This window comes from Choloepus didactylus, chromosome 1 (genome assembly GCF_015220235.1).
Source record: "Choloepus didactylus isolate mChoDid1 chromosome 1, mChoDid1.pri, whole genome shotgun sequence".
Classification (NCBI taxonomy): Eukaryota; Metazoa; Chordata; class Mammalia; order Pilosa; family Megalonychidae; genus Choloepus; species Choloepus didactylus.
The window spans coordinates 190,668,494-190,686,314 of NC_051307.1; the positions used below are offsets into that span (position 1 = coordinate 190,668,494).

At 36.9% G+C, this 17,821-nt stretch overlaps 1 protein-coding gene across 4 annotated transcripts in view; it reads left to right on the plus strand.

Annotated features, from left to right (window-relative positions):
* OXSR1 (oxidative stress responsive kinase 1) overlaps positions 1-17,821 on the plus strand; it is a 136,916-nt gene that overhangs the window by 66,773 nt on the left and 52,322 nt on the right. For all 4 annotated transcript variants that reach the window (XM_037847373.1, XM_037847375.1, XM_037847379.1 and 1 more), the window contains 2 exons: positions 9,594-9,649; positions 15,888-15,997. In XM_037847373.1, the coding sequence (XP_037703301.1) occupies positions 9,594-9,649; positions 15,888-15,997 (166 nt within the window). The remainder of the gene's footprint in view (positions 1-9,593; positions 9,650-15,887; positions 15,998-17,821) is intronic.

Consider the following 17,821-nt stretch of genomic DNA (forward strand, 5'->3'; position numbering starts at 1 on the left):
TGTGAGAAATGGCATTAAGCTGTTTGAAAACCAAACTCACTATTCTTCCTACTTAAAAGTAGATGGAGGATTTTTCTGTTGAGTCTGCTGGGTTGCTTGATGTTCTTTGTGGCAGCATAGGAAAGATTCTTTAGCTGAGAGTGTTATCAATTTCCACATATTTAGTTATCAGTCTTTTCCTTGAAAGATCAGTTGTCCTGTTGTGTGTGGGGACAGATTGTGGTATGTTTTGATTCTCCAGTGAGCTATTTAGTGTCATGATGTTCTGCTTTATCTCCCAGAAACTGTTCTATAGATTTCATGTTTGGTTTCAAAGGGGAATCAGGGATTGATTATCAGGGGGAATTGGTCAGGAAAACTATTCACCCAAAGGCAGGCTCTGCTAAAAATAGATTACTCTATCTTGACATATGAAAGACAGAAACTTACAAAAAATTATTTGAGCAGGTAACATATATACAAGATTTTAAAAAAATTAAAATGGTACAAAATGGTATGTAGATGTAGGGATCTTGTATTTTAATTCATGATAGTTCTGTAAACCCACAATTTCTCTAATAAAAAAATGGTACTTAGTAAAACACAAATCTTGTCCATATCAACAGTGATAATCATATTGATACTGTGTACCCATGATATGATGTGATAAAAATGGCACTTTACCTCTGTGGATTTCCTCCCTAAAATCCATAGTACCAGTCCAATCATGAGAAAAACAGCAGACAAACCCTAATAAAGGAGAATCCTACAAAATACTTTATCAGTACTCCTCAAACTGTCAAGGTTGTCAAAAGCAAGATACGTCTAAGAACGTGTCACAGCCAAGGGAGCCTAAAGACATGTGAAAACTGAATGTACTACGGTATTGTGGGTAGGATCCTGGAACAGAAGAAGTCATTAGGTCAAAACTAAGGAATATCTGAATAAACTGTGGACTTTAGTTAATAAAAATGTTTTGATACTGGCACATTAATTATGGCAAAAGTACCATACTAATGTAGGATGTCGATAACAAGGGGAAACAGTGCAGGGTATATGGGAACTCGCTGCCCTGTCTTCTCAATTTTTCTGTAGATCTAAAACTATTCTAAAAAATAGTCTGTTTTTTTTTTTAAAAAAAATCTTCCTTGCCATTTTCTCTGACTCCTTTAAGAGATATCTTGTGCTTATATAAAAATTTATATATCACTCTCCCACCTACTTTTTTCTTCCAAACACAAAGGACAACATACTATACATCGTATTCCTTTTTCACTTGAGAATGTTTCTGGAAATTGTTCCACATTAACACATACAGATTGTTATGGTTTGGTAATGCTGCTGTTTTGCAAAACACCAGAAATGGATTGGCTTTTAAAAGGGGGTTTATTTGGTTACACAATTGCGGTCTTAAGGCCATAAAGTGCCCAAGGTAAGGCATCAACAGTCGGGTGCCTTCACTGCAGAAAAGCTGTTGGCATCTGGAAAACCTCTGTTAGCTGGGAAGTCACGTGGCTGGCGTCTGCTTGCTCCTAGGTTGTGTTTCAGCTCATTTCCCGGTTCCTGTGTGTTCTTCAAAGTGTCCCTTATGGCTGAAGCAGCAAGCTCCTTCTGTCTGAGCTTTTACATAGAGTTCTAGTAAACTAGGCCCACACTGAATGGGTGGGGCCACACTTCCATGGAAATTATCTAATCAGAGTTATCACATACAGTTGGGTAGGTCACATCTCCAAGGAAACGACCTAATCCAAAGGTTCCAACTTATTCAGCACCTAATACACCTGCCCCCATAAGACTGCATCAAAGAACATGGTGTTTTGGGGACATAATACATCCAAACTGGTACATGGATGTATATGTAATCCATCAGATAGATATACCCAGTTTAACTGGTCTCCTGTTGATGGATAGTCAGATGGTGCCCATTCTTTGACTGTATAGTGTTAGTTTATAACCCTAACGTTAGAAGGTGGGGAAAAAAGCTTTTCCACACAAAACAAAACAAAACAATGGGGAAAACAAATATCCTGAAATAACTTCATTTCTTCTGATGTACTCTTACCCTACCAAAAGAAAATTAATGGATCATAGTCACCTGAGCATTCCTATATCATTAAGATATTTTTTTTTAATTTGATGAATAAAGTTAAAAAAACAAAAGAAGGTGGGGAAAGGGAATTAGGGTGGTGGGAGAGGGGACAATCTAATTTCTTTACTGTTGACATTTACTCTTTCTTTATTATTTTATACTCCACTTCTTTCTAGTAGAAGATTTGAAGGAGGTTGTTTTCTATTCATTACTGAAATAGATGTGATAAATATCTGGGAGATAACTCCTGTCATGACATTAAGTAAGTGCAGTTGATAGAGGAAAAATAGAGATACAGACCCAGATCATCTAGCTCATGGGGAAATGGTAGAGACCGGCCCAGAAACATGATCATGTAGTCCATTGTGCTAACACTGTATTTACAGCCTGCTAGAGAAGGTGGGGCAAGATGGCAGCGTAGGGAGGTGTGGATTTCAATTAGTCCTCTAGAGCAACTAGTAAATAGTCTGGAACAACTGTTTGGGGGACATCTGTGACTGGACAAACATCATACACTAGTATGGAATGGGTGGTACGGCTGAGATCACAGCATAGGACTCTTAAGTAAAGGCCCCAAACTGTGGAGCTGGTGCCCCTCCCCCACTTGCACAACAGGCTGAGTTGGAAGACTTCCCTCTGGGAAAAAGAAGCAGTCTCTGCTGGGAGCAAGGGAAGGCAGCTCAACCAAGCTCCAGTTCGGTTTTAATAAACAAATTTGGATTGCTGAATACAAGCTGTGAGCACAGATAAACCTGGAGCAAGCAGAAAAGGAAACCAGAGGTCTCTCCTGGCAGAGTTGGGGCAAGGCTGATGGGGAGGAGGGAGCAGTAAATAAGTAAAAACAGAGGCTTTTGGAGTTGGCTGAGCTCAGAATATTGGAAAAGGGGAAAAGGGCTGCGTGCCAAGAAAAGGCACATCGAACTGCATACCAACTCAAGCTCTTGACTGATGGAAATGGAGGGCTTGGGACTGGCTCTGAAAAGGGGATTTCTTTCTTTTTTCTTTTTTTTCTCTCATTCTAGGTAGCTCATTAGAGGATGCCTCAGGCATTTTCAGTTGTCAGCACTGATCCAGGAAAGGGTGAAGTTAAGAAAGTCAGAGAGACAAAGGAAGAAGGAAGAAGTCATGTGAAGGAAAGAATTCCCTAGAGGGCATATCTTCTCTAAGAAAAGGGGGAGTGGGGTCTAGCTCCATTGTCTGCTCTCCCTCAGAGAATTCAGACACCAGGGCCTGGGGGGTGGGGATTGCAGACCAGAAAAAGCTTAAGCTTGTCTTCTTACTAACCCTCTGTCCCAGGCAGGGACAGAATCTGCTGAGAATTAAAGGCCTTGCAACTCTTGACACCAATGAGGAGCTGCGGGCTGACAAGCTCACCTGCTGGACAGGTTAGGAAAAGCACAGAGTCTAAAGGTCTCACAGGAAAGTCTGACAATCTGCTAGATCTCACCCTCAGGGAAACCTAATACTGAATGCAGCCTCCTCCTGAGACCTGGCTCCATCTAGTGTAGGCAAATGTGTTTGGGATAATCAAGGAAACCAGATGTTTGGACAACCAAAAATTATCTGTTACACTAGGAAAAACAAAGATATGGCACAAAGGGACAAACTTATACTTCAAATGGGATACGGAAGTTGAAGCAACTAATTAAAGATGTTTAAATAAATATGGTAAATCAATTCAAAAATCTAATCAGTGACTTGAGGGAAGGTATGGCAAAAGACATGGAGAAGATAAGACAATGGCCGCATGTAAGGAAGAATTCGAAAGTTTGAAAAAATTGGCAGAACTTATGGTAATGAAGGCACAATAGAGAGATGAGAAACACAGTGGAGACATACAACAGCAGAATTGGAGAGGCAGAAGAAAAGATTACTGAACTAGAGGTCAGTACATTTGAAATCCTACGCACACAAGAACAGTTAGGGAAAAGAAGGGAAAAATCTGAGCAGGGCCTCAGGGAATTGAATGACAACATGAGGCGCCTTCATGAGCATCCCAGAAGGAGAAGAGAAGGGAAAAGGGGAAGAAAGAATAATGGAGGAAATAATTACTGAAAATTTCCCACTCTTAGGAAAGGCATTAAATTACAAATCCAAAAAGTGCAGCATACCCCAAACAGAATAGATCCAAATTGATGTACTCCAAGAGACTTAATAATCAGATTATCAAAAGTCAAAGAAAAACAGAATTCCGAAAGCAGCAAGAGAAAAGCAGTCCATCACATACAAGGGAAGCGCGAGAAGACTACGGATTTCTCAGTAGAAACCGTGGAGGCAAGAAGGCACTGGTGTGATATATTTAAGATACTGAAAGAGAAAAACTGCTAACCAAGAATTCTATATCCAGGAAAACTGTCCTTCAAAAATGATGGAGAGGTTAAAATATTTTCAGACAAACACACCAAGAGAGTTTCAGAGCTCTACAGGAGTTTCTTGCTCTACAAGAAGTACTAAAGGGAGCACTACATGCAATTGGAAAAGACAGGAGAGAGAAGTTTGGAGAAGAGCATAGAAATGAAGACTATCAGTAAGGGTAAATAGAGAGAGAAAAAATAAAATATGACATGTAAGCTCCAGAAGACAAAATGGTGGACAGTTGACAATACGTTGAGTGAAATTAGCCAGAAACAAAGGACAAATACTGTATGGTCCTAACATTAATGAGTGATCTTTGAGAGTTAAAAGTTGCGAACACAGGTTATAGGAGATAGAAAGAAGGTAGAGATTGGGCATTTGATGCAGAAAGAGTACAGAATGTTCAACTGGATTGACTGTAAAGATCCAGAAACGAAGAGCACAATATTGTGTGTTGGTAGCACAATATTGGAAGTACTCTGAACAAAGATGAGTTTAGTATGGCTGAAAGAGGAAGGCTAAGGGCATGTATGACACCAAAAGGAAAGATAGAAGATAAAGGTGAAATATATAACTTAAGCAAAACCTAGAGTAGTCAGTGATGGTTATTAAATGTACACATGCAAGAATGTTTTTATGTGAGGGAGAACAAATGAATGTCAACTTTGCAAGGTGTTGAAAATTGGATGTTGTGGGGCAAAAATAGAATCAATGCAAACTAGAGTCTATAGTTAACAGTGACAGTGTAATATGCTTCCATTAATTGTAAGAAAGGTAATATACCAAAGCTAAATGTCTATAGGAGGAAGATATAAGGGAGTTGTATGGATTCTTAGGTGGTGTTGTCTGACCTTTTCGCTGTATTTTGTTTTATTTTTATTTTTTCTTTTATCCTTTATTTCTTCTTCTCTTTTCTCCTCTTCCTCTTTCTTCATAGAAGAAATGAAAATGTCCTCATATAGATTGTGGTGGTGAATGAATAACTGTGTGATTATATTGGGAATCAATGATTGTTTACTTAGGATGGATTGCATGGTGTGTGAATAAAACTGTTTAAAAAATAAACAGAGGGATACAGGAGCTGAAGAAATGGTGGAGAAGTAGAACAATGCTGCCCATGTGTCGGGCAGTGTGGTGATCCCACAGGAAGCTATGTATGGGATTGCCATATGGCCCTGCAACCCTGATATTGGATATATACTTGGAAGAACTGAGAGCAGGGACATGAATAGACATTTGCACACTGGTGTTTATGGTGGTAGTGTTAATGATTTTTAATGGATGGAGGTGGCCTAAGGGTACATCCACTGATGAATGGAATGCTGAACTATGGTATACAATGGAGTATTGAGGGGCAGCAAGAAGAAATGAAGTTGTGAGGTATACAACTAGGTGAATACACTTTGAGAGCAGTATGTTGAATAATGAAATAAGCCTGAAGCGAAAAGACAAACATGATACCTCAGTAATATGGACTAACTCTAATATGCAAGTCTGAGAATTGAATCTGACAACATAGGTTATCAGGGGAAGTCTTATTGTAAAGTTTCCTAGATTGTAAACTCTTACAATAATCACATGTATTCATGAGTTGTAATGGTTATTTCTAAATTCTGAGATGCTGAGCTGTTTGTGTATAATCTGGTGACACCTGAGACTCAGAGCCAGAGTTTGGTAGTTATGAAAGTCAGTATTACCCCATACAGCAACTGTTAAAGAAGCTGAAAAAGAGATCAGACTTCAGTGAGACGTTTGAATGAAATTGACTTGGTTAGGACTAAGGTAAATCACACTAAAGGATGATATTGACTGTGTTTTAAAACTTCAACTTCTGTGTGAGACCAAAGTAAGAGATGTTTATTTTATATAAAATCTATATTTTTTGTAGCATACTGTAATTTAACTTGCATGGTAGTTTATTCAAACACCATAATTACATGGAACCTTGAATAGGGAGTGTGATCTTGTTGGTTTGTACAGGTTAGTGTGAAGCCCCGATACATCCCAGAGTAATTTGGGCAGAAAATAAAAAGTATTTGCAAAACCCCTTTGAGGGACTAGGGGAAAATATGAAAATACCAAACTTCCCCACCTGGGGAATGCCCGACATTCTCGCAAGCATTGGGGACTACCAGTTTAGTAGGCCGATCCCTCAATCTTGGGGCTTGCCCTTATGAAGCTTGTTACTACAAAGGGAGGTTAAGCCTACTTATAATTGTGCCTAAGAGTCACCCCCAGAGAACCTCTTTTGTTGGTCAGATGTGGCCTGTCTCTCTAAGCCAACTTAGGAGGTGGACTTGCAACCTTCCCCTCTACGTGGCACATGACTTCTAGGGGTGTAAATCTCCCTGGCAATGCAGGATGTGATTCCCGGGGATGAGCATGGGCCTGGCATCATAGGATTGAGAAAGCCTTCTTGACCAAAAGGGGGAAGAGAAGTGAAACAAAGTTTCAGTGTCTGAGAGATTTCAAATGGAGTCGAGAGGATGTTCTAGAGGTTATTCTTGTGTTATATAGATATCTCTTCTTTGTTTTTAATTTATTAAACTACCTAGATGGAAGTACCTGAAACTGTTGTACTGCAAACCAGTAACCTTGATTCTTGAAGATGATTATATAACTATATAGCTTTGTGACCATGTGATTGTGAAAATCTTGTGACTCACACACCCTTTACCCAGTGTATGGACACATGAGTAGAAGAAAGGGGGACAAAAAGTAAATGAATAATAGGGAGGGATGGGGTGTATGGGATGTTTTGGGTGTTCTTTTTTACTTTTATTCTTCTTCTTTTTTTTTTTTTTTAGAGTAATGTAAATGTTAAAAAATTGATTGTGGTCAGTAATGCACAACTATGCTATGATATTGTGAACAATTGATTATACACTGTGGATGATTGTATGGTATGTCCATGTATCTCAATAAAATTGCATAAAAAGATAATTCCAGCCTGCTGCAAAAACACAGGGGAGGGAGTTACTAAACTATTGTTTTACTTTTCATTGGGTTTTAGATGTCATTCCAGATCAGCTCATGACAGTGAATTGAGTTAGTGGTTTGACTTAGTTGGATGGTCTTTGTCACCAGGTGTGCCAGTTTGGATGTATTATGTCCCCCAAAATGTCATTATCTTTGATGCAGTCTTGTGGGGGCTGATGTATTTTTGTTGATTAAGTTGGAACTTTTGGATTAGGTTGTTTCTGTGGAGATGTGACCCACCCAATTGTAGGTGATAGCTCTAATTAGATAATTTACATGGAGGTGTGGCCCCGCCCATTCGGCATGGGCCTTGATTAGTTCACTGGTGCCCTATAAAAACTCAGACAGAAGGAGCTTACTGCTAGAGCAACTGAGAATGACATTTTGAAGAGCAGCTGCAGCTAAAAGAAGGCAAAATGCCCAGGAACAACACTTTGGAGAATGCCGTTTTGAAACGCAACCTGGGAGCAAGCAGACACCAGCGATGTGCCTTCACAGCTAACACAGGTTTTCCCGATGCAATGGCTTTTCTTCAGTGAAGGTACCCTTTGTTGATGGCTTACCTTGGACACTTTATGGCCTTCAGACTGTAACTTTGTAACCAAATAAACCCCCTTTATAAAAGCCAATCCATTTCTGGTATGTTGCAAAAGGGCAGCATTAGCAAACCGGAACACCAAGGGAAGGCAGTGTCCTCAATTTTCTCCTGTTTGTAGTAACTAGAGTCAAAGACTTTAGATTCATGTGGTAAAGCTGGCTAGTCTCCATTCTATTAAGTCATCCTCTGAGAAAACATCCTATAAATTGCTTTGGTTTATAAGCAGAACAACATACTAAGTAACATGATTTCCTTATTCTTCACTATATATTCAGGGAAGGTATTGTATACTGTAGTACAATGCTGCTGCTGCACACAGTTATGAAGCTTGTTCATTGTTTACCATGGAATAGTTATGTCCAAGGATAGAGGAAAGGATGAAGTGTTGTGCTTTTCAGTGGTTCCTTTTCATGACAAACAAGGCCCTTCACCATGAGCTGGCCTTGTTTTTTTTCCTGTCCAACTTCAAGGGCTGTCTTTCTTTTATTTACTAATATTTTAATTTGAAGAATGAACACAAGTCCCATAAAATACATAAACACTGTTCCCCTTGACTTCAATCTCTTTCCTCTCCACAGAAGGAACTATTGCTCTCCTTTTGGGTGTACAGAAAAATGTGTGTGTGTATATTTATGTTTAACATTAATGGTGCCATACAAACTGCACTCTACTCCTGTTTCATTTGTTCTTTTAACAATGTGTGTTAAGAGGTCATTTCATGTTACCATATGTTGACTGACCTTATTCCATTTCATTTCATGGGTGTAACAGAATTTATTTATCTTTTCAGCTATTTTGACTATTTAGGTTGTTGCCATTTTTTGGTGGTTGTGGTTATTACAAACAGTGCTACAAGTGAACACCCCTTTTACATTCCTTGTACTTTGTGAGAGTTTCTGAAGTTATCAAATGCATTTGCTATTCATAGTATTTGGGAACTTTTAGATACTACTGATATGTTTTGGATGAGAAAAGCAAATCGCAGATTTGTATATTTAGCATAGCATCATTCAGGTTGTAGAAAAAAGCCCAGATACGTCATAGGTACGTATTCTGTTAACCAGATTGGTAACAGTTGAAAACTTTGGAGAAGATGCCACACTTGAGTATGGTGGTCAGTGGAACTGTGGCCTTGTCAGTAATGTTAGGTTTTTATAACAAGAACATATTCGTATATCAAGTTGTTACAAATAGTTAACAGTAAACATGTAGAGAATCTTAATAATTTTGATCTCTCTTTACATTAAAAAGTGTAAAATAGTCTCCATTTTCAACCACACATTAATCATTTTAAAAATTGATCATATATTAGAATACAGAAAAAAATCCCTTGTCTTTCAAAATGTAGAAACAGGTAATGAGCACATTCTTTGGCCACTATCATTCCAGTCAAGACTAATTTAATTACCATGGGTTTTTGAGCTAATATAAAATGCTATATATTACTGTAGCTTGCTGTTTAATGTTTGGATTTTGATACAAATGTCTAAAATTCTTATAATTTTTCTCTTGGTCTTGATACTATAATACAAAATAGAATATTTAAATATTGCTGATGTTGCTTTTGATATGTAACTGTTTTTTTTCTTGAAGAGATGTTAAAGCTGGAAATATTCTTCTTGGAGAAGACGGCTCCGTACAGATTGCAGGTAATAACTAGTATCTCTTCATTTTGATATAATGGCTGATAGAAACACATTAACTAGCTTTTATGTTTCCTTCTTCAGTTTTCTCTCCTGTTCCCTACATCATCTCTATTCTATTCAAGCATACTACATTGACACATCTGTGCTGACTCCCAAGATATGTTCTTATCACTCATCCTTTATCTGATCTTAGACATTTTACTGATAATTACTCATTATCTTTCAGTTGTCCATACATTACCCCTATTCGGTTCTTCTGCTATGAGTTTTCATAGCATTCTGTTTCTTTCCTTTGAAGGGCCAGTAGTCAAGAGTCTTGGTATGCAAGGATTTCTTTATATGTTCTGGTTATAAACCCTTATCACTCTTCAAGAACATCAGTTAGGTGTGTCCCCTTTGCTCATAAAGTTGACACCCCTTTTCAACATGAATAGATTAGGGTGGTCACTGCCTAGACATCCCTGAAGATCAGGAAAGTGATTAACCTAGAGGAAGGGGTACCAACAGACAAGATGGAAGGAATTTAACAAAGGATTATGAATACTGAATCTTTATATAATTTTCTCTTTCTTAGTTGCTAGGGTATTAGAATAGTTATAAGGAAAGAATTGAAATGATGGAACTGTGACACATAGCATCTTTTGAAATTTGTTCTATAGCTACTTGTTAAATTGTAATTTGAAAGCTGTACCTTTTTGTATGTATGTTATATTTCACAGTAAGGGAATAACTGAAACTATGGTACTATAATTCATAATATCTTTGGAAATTTCCTGTGTATCTACTTGTTCAGTCATACTTTGAAAGATATTACCTTTGTGTATATATGTTACATTTCATAATAAGGAAATAACATACCCTCATTTTAAAACTTACTACAAAGCCACAGTATTCAAAACAGCATAGTACTGGCACAAAGACAAGGATAGACCAATAGAATTGAATTGGGAGTTCAGAAATAAATCCTCACATCTGTGGCCCCTTTACCTGTCCATTATAAATTGGTGATTGGCTCTTCCATTTCTGCCAAAGAGATTGATGGAATTTGATTGGGATAGCATTGAATTTGTAAATTGTTTAGGGTGGAATTGACATCTTAGCAATATTTAGTCCTCCAATCCATGAACACGGAATGTCCTTCCATTTATTTAGGTTGTTGGTTTCTTTTAGCAATGTTTTATAGTTTTCCAAGGATACATCCTTTACATCCTTGGTTAAATTTAGTCCTAGGTATTTGATTATTTTACTTGATATTGTAAATGGCATTTTTTTCTTTGCTTCCTCTTCAGATTGTTCATTATTAGTATATAGGGACACCACTGATTTTTGCATTTTTATCTCGTACTCTGCTGCTCTGTTGCATGCTGTACATTTTAATATTTTAACTCTGGGATTTAGGCCCTGAGCTGTTTGTTCCTTAAGTTCATATCCTGTTAGAGATAAGACAGATTTTCTTGAGTGCCAGTATCTACAGAAATAAACCAATGCCAAAAGCACCTTTCACAGTCTTTGCATATTGGCTTTCTTTTGGCTGGTGTGGTCCATAATTGACAAAAAATACTTTATATATAACTTGGTTGTCTTTATTATATTTAAGTGGGTTTTTTTTAAATCTTTTTTTTTTACTGTAGAATATAATATATACATGCAAGTAGTTAGAGAGCAAATTTCAAAGAATATTATAAGTTACAGGTCCACAGTTTCAGTTATTTCCTTATTATGAAATATATATACACAAAGGTAATATCTTTCAAGGTATGATTTAACAAGTAGATACACAGGAAATTTCCGAGGTTGTTGTAAGTTATAGTACCATAGTTTCAGTTTATTTAAGTGTTTTAAGGCATAGGGTTTCTCACTATTTAATAGTAAGAATATTGATCACCTCGAGTGCTTAGTATATTCCAAGGAGTATTCTAAGTATACTATTAATTCATTTCATCCTTAAAACAACATTATTGGATCAATACTGTTGTTATCCCCTTTTTGCATACGAAGAAACTGCTGCAGTTGATGAATGAACATGTTTATAATTTTACTATTAACTGTAGTGCATGGTTTACTCTAAGGTTCACTGTGTTGTTCAGTTCTATGGATACGATTTTTTAAAATATTTATTCTAATAACATGTATATAACCTAAAATTTCCCCCTTTAACCGCATTCAGAAATATGTATCAGAGCTGTTAATTATGTTCACAATGTTGTGCTTACCATCACCACCACCCATTACCAAAACTTTTCCATCATCCCAAATATAAACTGTACAATTTAAGCATTAACTCTTCATTTCCTGCCTGAAATGCACTTTTCTTTTAATATTAAATTTTATTTTAAGCAGAAACTTCACATCGTTGGGTAGATGGAACACCATTATCACTCGTCATAAAGATAAACACAATAAAAGTAATCCGTGATCTTAAATCCTACTGAAAATCGAGTATCTGCAGCTGCCTCAGAGCCTGAGGCCTGCTTTCTCTCTCTCTTTTTTTTCAATTCAATTTTATTGAGATATATTCACATACCATACAGTCATCCACAGTGTACAATCAGTTGTTCACATCACCATCACACAGTTATGCATTCATCACCACAATTAATTTTTGAACATTTTCATTAATCCAAAAAATAAATAAATAAAAATAAAAATAAGAATAAAAGTAAAAAAGAACACCCAAAACATCCCATTCTCCCCACACACACATCCCTCATTATTTAATTTTTGTCCTCATTTTTCTACTCATGTGTCCATATGCTGGATAAAGGGAGTGGGAGCTTTTTCACAATCACATGGTCACACCGTGTAAGCTATATAGTTACACAGTTATCTTCAAGAATCAAGGCTACTGGATTGCAATTCAGCGGTTTCAGGTATTTCCTTCCACTTATTCTGATAAACTAAAAACTAAAAAGGTATATCTATATATAACGTATAAGAATAACCTCCAGAATGACCTCTTGACTCCATTTGAAATCTTTTAGCCACTGAAACTTAATTTAGTTTCGTATCTCTTCCCCCTTTTGGTTGAGAAGGCTTTCTCCTGTCCAGGCTCATCCCCCGGAGTCATGTCCCACATTGCCAGGGAGATTTATACCTTTAGGAGTCATGTCCCACATTGGGGGGGAGGGTAGTGAATTTACCTGCAGAGTTGGCTTAGAGAGAGAGGCCACATCTGAGCAACAAAAGAGATTCTCTAGGGATGACTCTTAGGCAACTATTATAAGTAAGCTTAGCCTTTCCTTTGCAGTGAAAAGCTTCATAAGGGTAAGCCCCAAGATCAAGGGCTCGGCTTTCTAAATTAATAGGTTCCAATGCTTGTGAGAATATCAGTAATTCCCCAGGTGGGGAAGTTTAATATTTCTGCATTTTTCCCCAGTCCCTCAAGGTGGCTTTGCAGATATGTTTTTATTCCCTGTACAAATTACCTTGGGATATATCGGGGCTTTGCACTAACCTGTACAAACCAACCAGATCTCACTCCCTTTTCAAAGTTCCACGTAATTAGGTGTTTGAATAAACTGACCATACAAGTTAAATTGTATAGTGAGCTACAGAAAATACAGATTTTTCCCCACATAAACATTTCTTTCTTTGGTCCCACACAGAAGTTTATGTTTTAAAACACCATGAATATCGTCATTTACCTTTTAGTCTAATTTGCCTTAGTTCTAACCAGATCAGCTTCATTCGTATCTGTAACTGAAGTCTGATCTCTTTTTCAGCTTTTTTAACAGTTACTGCCTGAGGTAATACTGACATTCTTAGCTGCCGAACTCTAGCTCTGAGTCTTCGATGTCACGCAGATACCTGTAGTTCCAGGGACTGACCAGGTTATACACAAAGAGCTCAGCGTCTCAGAATTTAGAGATAACTATTGCAACTCAGGACTAGATATAACTGCTGTAAGAGCTTACAAGCTCCGTTACAATAAGGCTTCCCCTGATAACCTGTGCTCTCAGATTCAATTCTCAGAGTTTGCACATTGTAATTAGTCAATATTGATGAGGCTTATAATGTTTGTCTTTTCGTTTCTGGCTTATTTCACTCAACATTCTGTCCTCAAGGTCCATTCACCTGGTTTTATGCCTCACAAGTTCATTCTTTCTTGTAGTCTCTCAGTATTCTATTGTATGCATACACCACACAGTTCACCATTCCATTCATCAGTTGATGTACCCTTAGGCCACCTGCATCCATTGCAAATTGTGAATACTTCTGCCATGAACACCAGTGTGCAAATGTCCATTTGCATCCCTGCTCTAAGTTCTTCAGAGTACATACCCAATAATGGGGTTTTGGAACTTGTGTCAACCCCACACTTAGCTTCTTATGGAACCACCCCACAGCCCTTCAGATGGGCTGCACCATTCTACTTCCAAACCAACAGTGAATGGCACATCCCTCTCTCCACATTTTCTCTTGCACTTGTATCCCTCAGTTTATTTTTGTTCTCTACAATTTTATTGAGATATATTCACGTACCATATAATCATCCACAGTGTGCAACCAGTTGTTCACAGTATCATCATATAGTTGTGCCTTCATCTCCACAATCAGCTCTTGAACACATTCATTACTCCGAAAAAAAGAATAATGAAAAAGAAAAAATAAAAATACAATACAGTAGAATATGATACAACAAAAAGGTCAGACACTACCACCACCACCACCAAGAATCCCATACCCCTCCCTTATGTCTCCCTCTTACAGACATTTAACTTTGGTATATTGCCTTTGTTACAATTAATGGACACATATTACAATGTTACTGGTAAGTATAGACTTTAGTTTGCATTGACTGTATTTTTTTCCCCAATTCCCTCCCAGTTTCAACACCTTGCAAATTTGACATTCATTTCTTCTCCCTCTTGTAAAAACATTCTTATATTTATACATTTAATCACCATCACTGACCACTCTAGGTTTCACTAAGTTTTACAGTCCCAATCTTATCTTCTATCTTGCCTTCTGTTGTTATACTTGCCCTTAGGCTTCCTCTTTCAACTGTACTCACACTCATCTTTGTTCAGGGTACTTACTTTATTGTACTGCCAACAGACAGTATTGTGCTATCCATCAAATGCACTTTTTTTTTTAATGGCCAACTGATTTTTAATACATTTTTTATTGTGAAATTTAACATATATACATAATAGTGACAACTTTCAAAGTACTGTTTAACAAGTAGTTAGCAAATTTCAAAGGATGTTATGGGTTACAGTTCCACAGTTTCAGGTATTTCCTTATTGTGAAATTTAAGATATATACAGAAAGGTGATAACTTTTAAATGTTTATTTTTTTTGTTACAAATGTAACAACATTTAAAAGTGCCTAGATATTTGCCAGTTTACGAGCATTGAGAACCATTAATGTTACTTTTTAAAATTCTGAGTTGTCTGGACTTGTTTTACACTGTGATAAACACAAAATTACTTCAAGTAAATCAGAATTCATAGACTTCTGTATGTTTAAAATTTGTAATGCTCAGATTGTCCTTCTCACACTGGCTTTGTCCGTAATTTATTTTCAAGTATAGATCCATTTCACATCCTGCAAAGTATTCTGAAACATACTAAAAGCAAGAAGAAAGTCAGACTACATTGAGAACTGAGCTCCACTGACCCTCAGTTTCCATGTCTTTATATTCATGCTTCATAGTTCCATGAGATAATGTGGTTGGCTTAGCTTAGGTAAGGTGTTTACCCCTGGCTCAAATCAGCTTTGCCCTGGTGTCAGGTCCAATGAGCACAGATACATACATATCCAGGGCTCTTAGAGAAGGAGATATCATGGTGAGACAGGCAGTGTTTCCCATCAGTGACTACTACTTTGGCCTCAGTATTTTGGGATAAAATCTTTGTAGAGAAAATCCCTGAGGCTTAGAGAAATAGGCTGTTTCCCAGTGTTACACATCTAGTAAATGGTCAATTAAGGATATTTATTTAGATTTATTTGGGGCCAAGTTTTGAGAGCTTTTTGAATGCCAGGCTATGTGAATTTTACTCTGTAGGGTAAAAAGATATTGACGGTTTTTGAGCTGAAAAGGTCATAGTCAAAGTGATATTTAAAAAAAGAAAAAAGATTATGACAGTAGTGTGAATTGGAGCAAGGAAATGCAAGAAGATGATGTATAGTGGTGCAGAAAAATCAAGTCAAGAAATTCAGCAGAAAGAAGAGAAAATATCATGCTGTTTGTAAGTTGTTTTGCTTTTAATAAATTGTTGTTTTATTCTATTTTAGACTTTGGGGTTAGTGCCTTTTTAGCAACTGGTGGTGATATTACCCGAAATAAGGTGAGAAAGACCTTTGTGGGCACCCCTTGCTGGATGGCACCTGAAGTTATGGAACAGGTACTGTATCTTTTGTTTTTGTTTTTTTAGTGGTTTGTGCTTTTGTTACAAATCTGACAAGACTGATTAATGTTTGCTTTTATTTGCTATGCCATGTTTGCCTTGGGAAATACATGTCTCTGTTCCTTGGTTGAGACTTTGGCCTAACCTAGAAAAAAGAAACAAAACTCTAGGACTTGTACAAAGGACATGTGAAACTCAGAATTTATACCAAAGACAGCCTAAGGGATAATACAGGAATCTCCATGTCCTTATTTCCCATTTGTGCTTCCAACAGCTGCAGTCTGGTGTCCCTTACTTTACGGGAACTGTTAATTTTCAAATCCAGTGTTTATGTTTGAGACCTTAATCTTGTCCTCTTGGCAGCATTTTAAGCTGGTCAACTGTTTGACCATCCCCATCTTTGTTCACTTCCTTAGCTTCCTCCTAATTTGCTCATTTTTATTCTACTTAAAAGGCCATTTTTCTGATTTCCTTTCTGGTTTTTCTCTTAAATTACTGTTTCCCAGGACTTTGTTCTTGGGCTTGTACTCTTCACTGAATGAACATACTCACTAGATGTTCTCATTTGTGCTTCCTACTTATTATAGATTTCCAAGTCATATCCAGTCTAGTCTTGTTTCCTGAACCTCCAGATAGTTATTTCCAGCTCCCTGTGGATACTTTAAATGAGGCTGTAAATGTCTTACAGGTACATCAGACTCAGTGTGTTCAAACTGAATTAACTTTTCACTCCCAAAACCTATTTCTCTTCTTATATTGCATACGATAAAAAAGCAAACTAAGTATAGACTCGCCGCCTCCATTACCTCCCTCATCCTTGTTGTAACATTATTTGAATAATATATCCTTTGGTTCCCAGCATTATTTCAGGATCTCAGTTTACTTTTTTTTTAAAGTTAAATTATTTATAGTTTTCTTTCCATCTCCCCACCAGTCTACGTTATAGAGATATGTGTTTCTTTAATTTTTTTTAATTAGACAAGTTGTAGGTTTACAGAAAAATCATGTAAAAAATGCAGTGTTCTCATATACCTCTTCTATTATTATTAACACTTTGCATCAGTGTGGTACCTTTGTTACAGTTAATGAAAGCATATTATAATTGTACCATTAACTATAGTCCATCATTTATGGTAGGGTTCAGTGTTGTATAGTTCTATGTTTTATCTTTTAATTTTTATTCTAATCATATATGCAACCTAAAATTTCCTCTATTAATTTAATTAATTTATAATTCAGTGCTGTCAGTTATACTCAGAGTTTCATGCTACCATCACCATCATCCATTTCCAAAACTTTACAATCAACCTAAATAGAAATTTTCTACAAATTAAGCATTAACTCTCCATTTTCCTACCCCCAACCTAGCCCCTGGTAGCCTATATTCTAGATTCTGACTTCAGGAGTTTGCTTATTCTAATTATTTTATATCAGTGAGATGATACAATATTTGTCATTTTATATCTGGCTTATTTCACTCAACATGATATCTTCAAAGTTCATCTGTGCTGTAGCATGAACCAGAACTTTATTCTTTTTTAAATTCTGAATAATATCCCATTGTATGTATATACCACATCTTGTTTATCCATTTGTCTGTTGATGGACGATTGTTTGCTTCCCTGTTTTGGCTATTGTGAATGCCACTATGAACATCAGTGTCAAAATATCTGTTAGATTCCCTGCTTTAAGTTCTTTTGGGTATAAACCTAGAGGTGGAATTGCTGTGTCATATGGTAATTCTAAACTTAGCTTTCTGGGGAGCTTCCAAACTGTCTTTCCCAGTAGCTGCACCATTTTACATTACCATGAGCAATGAAT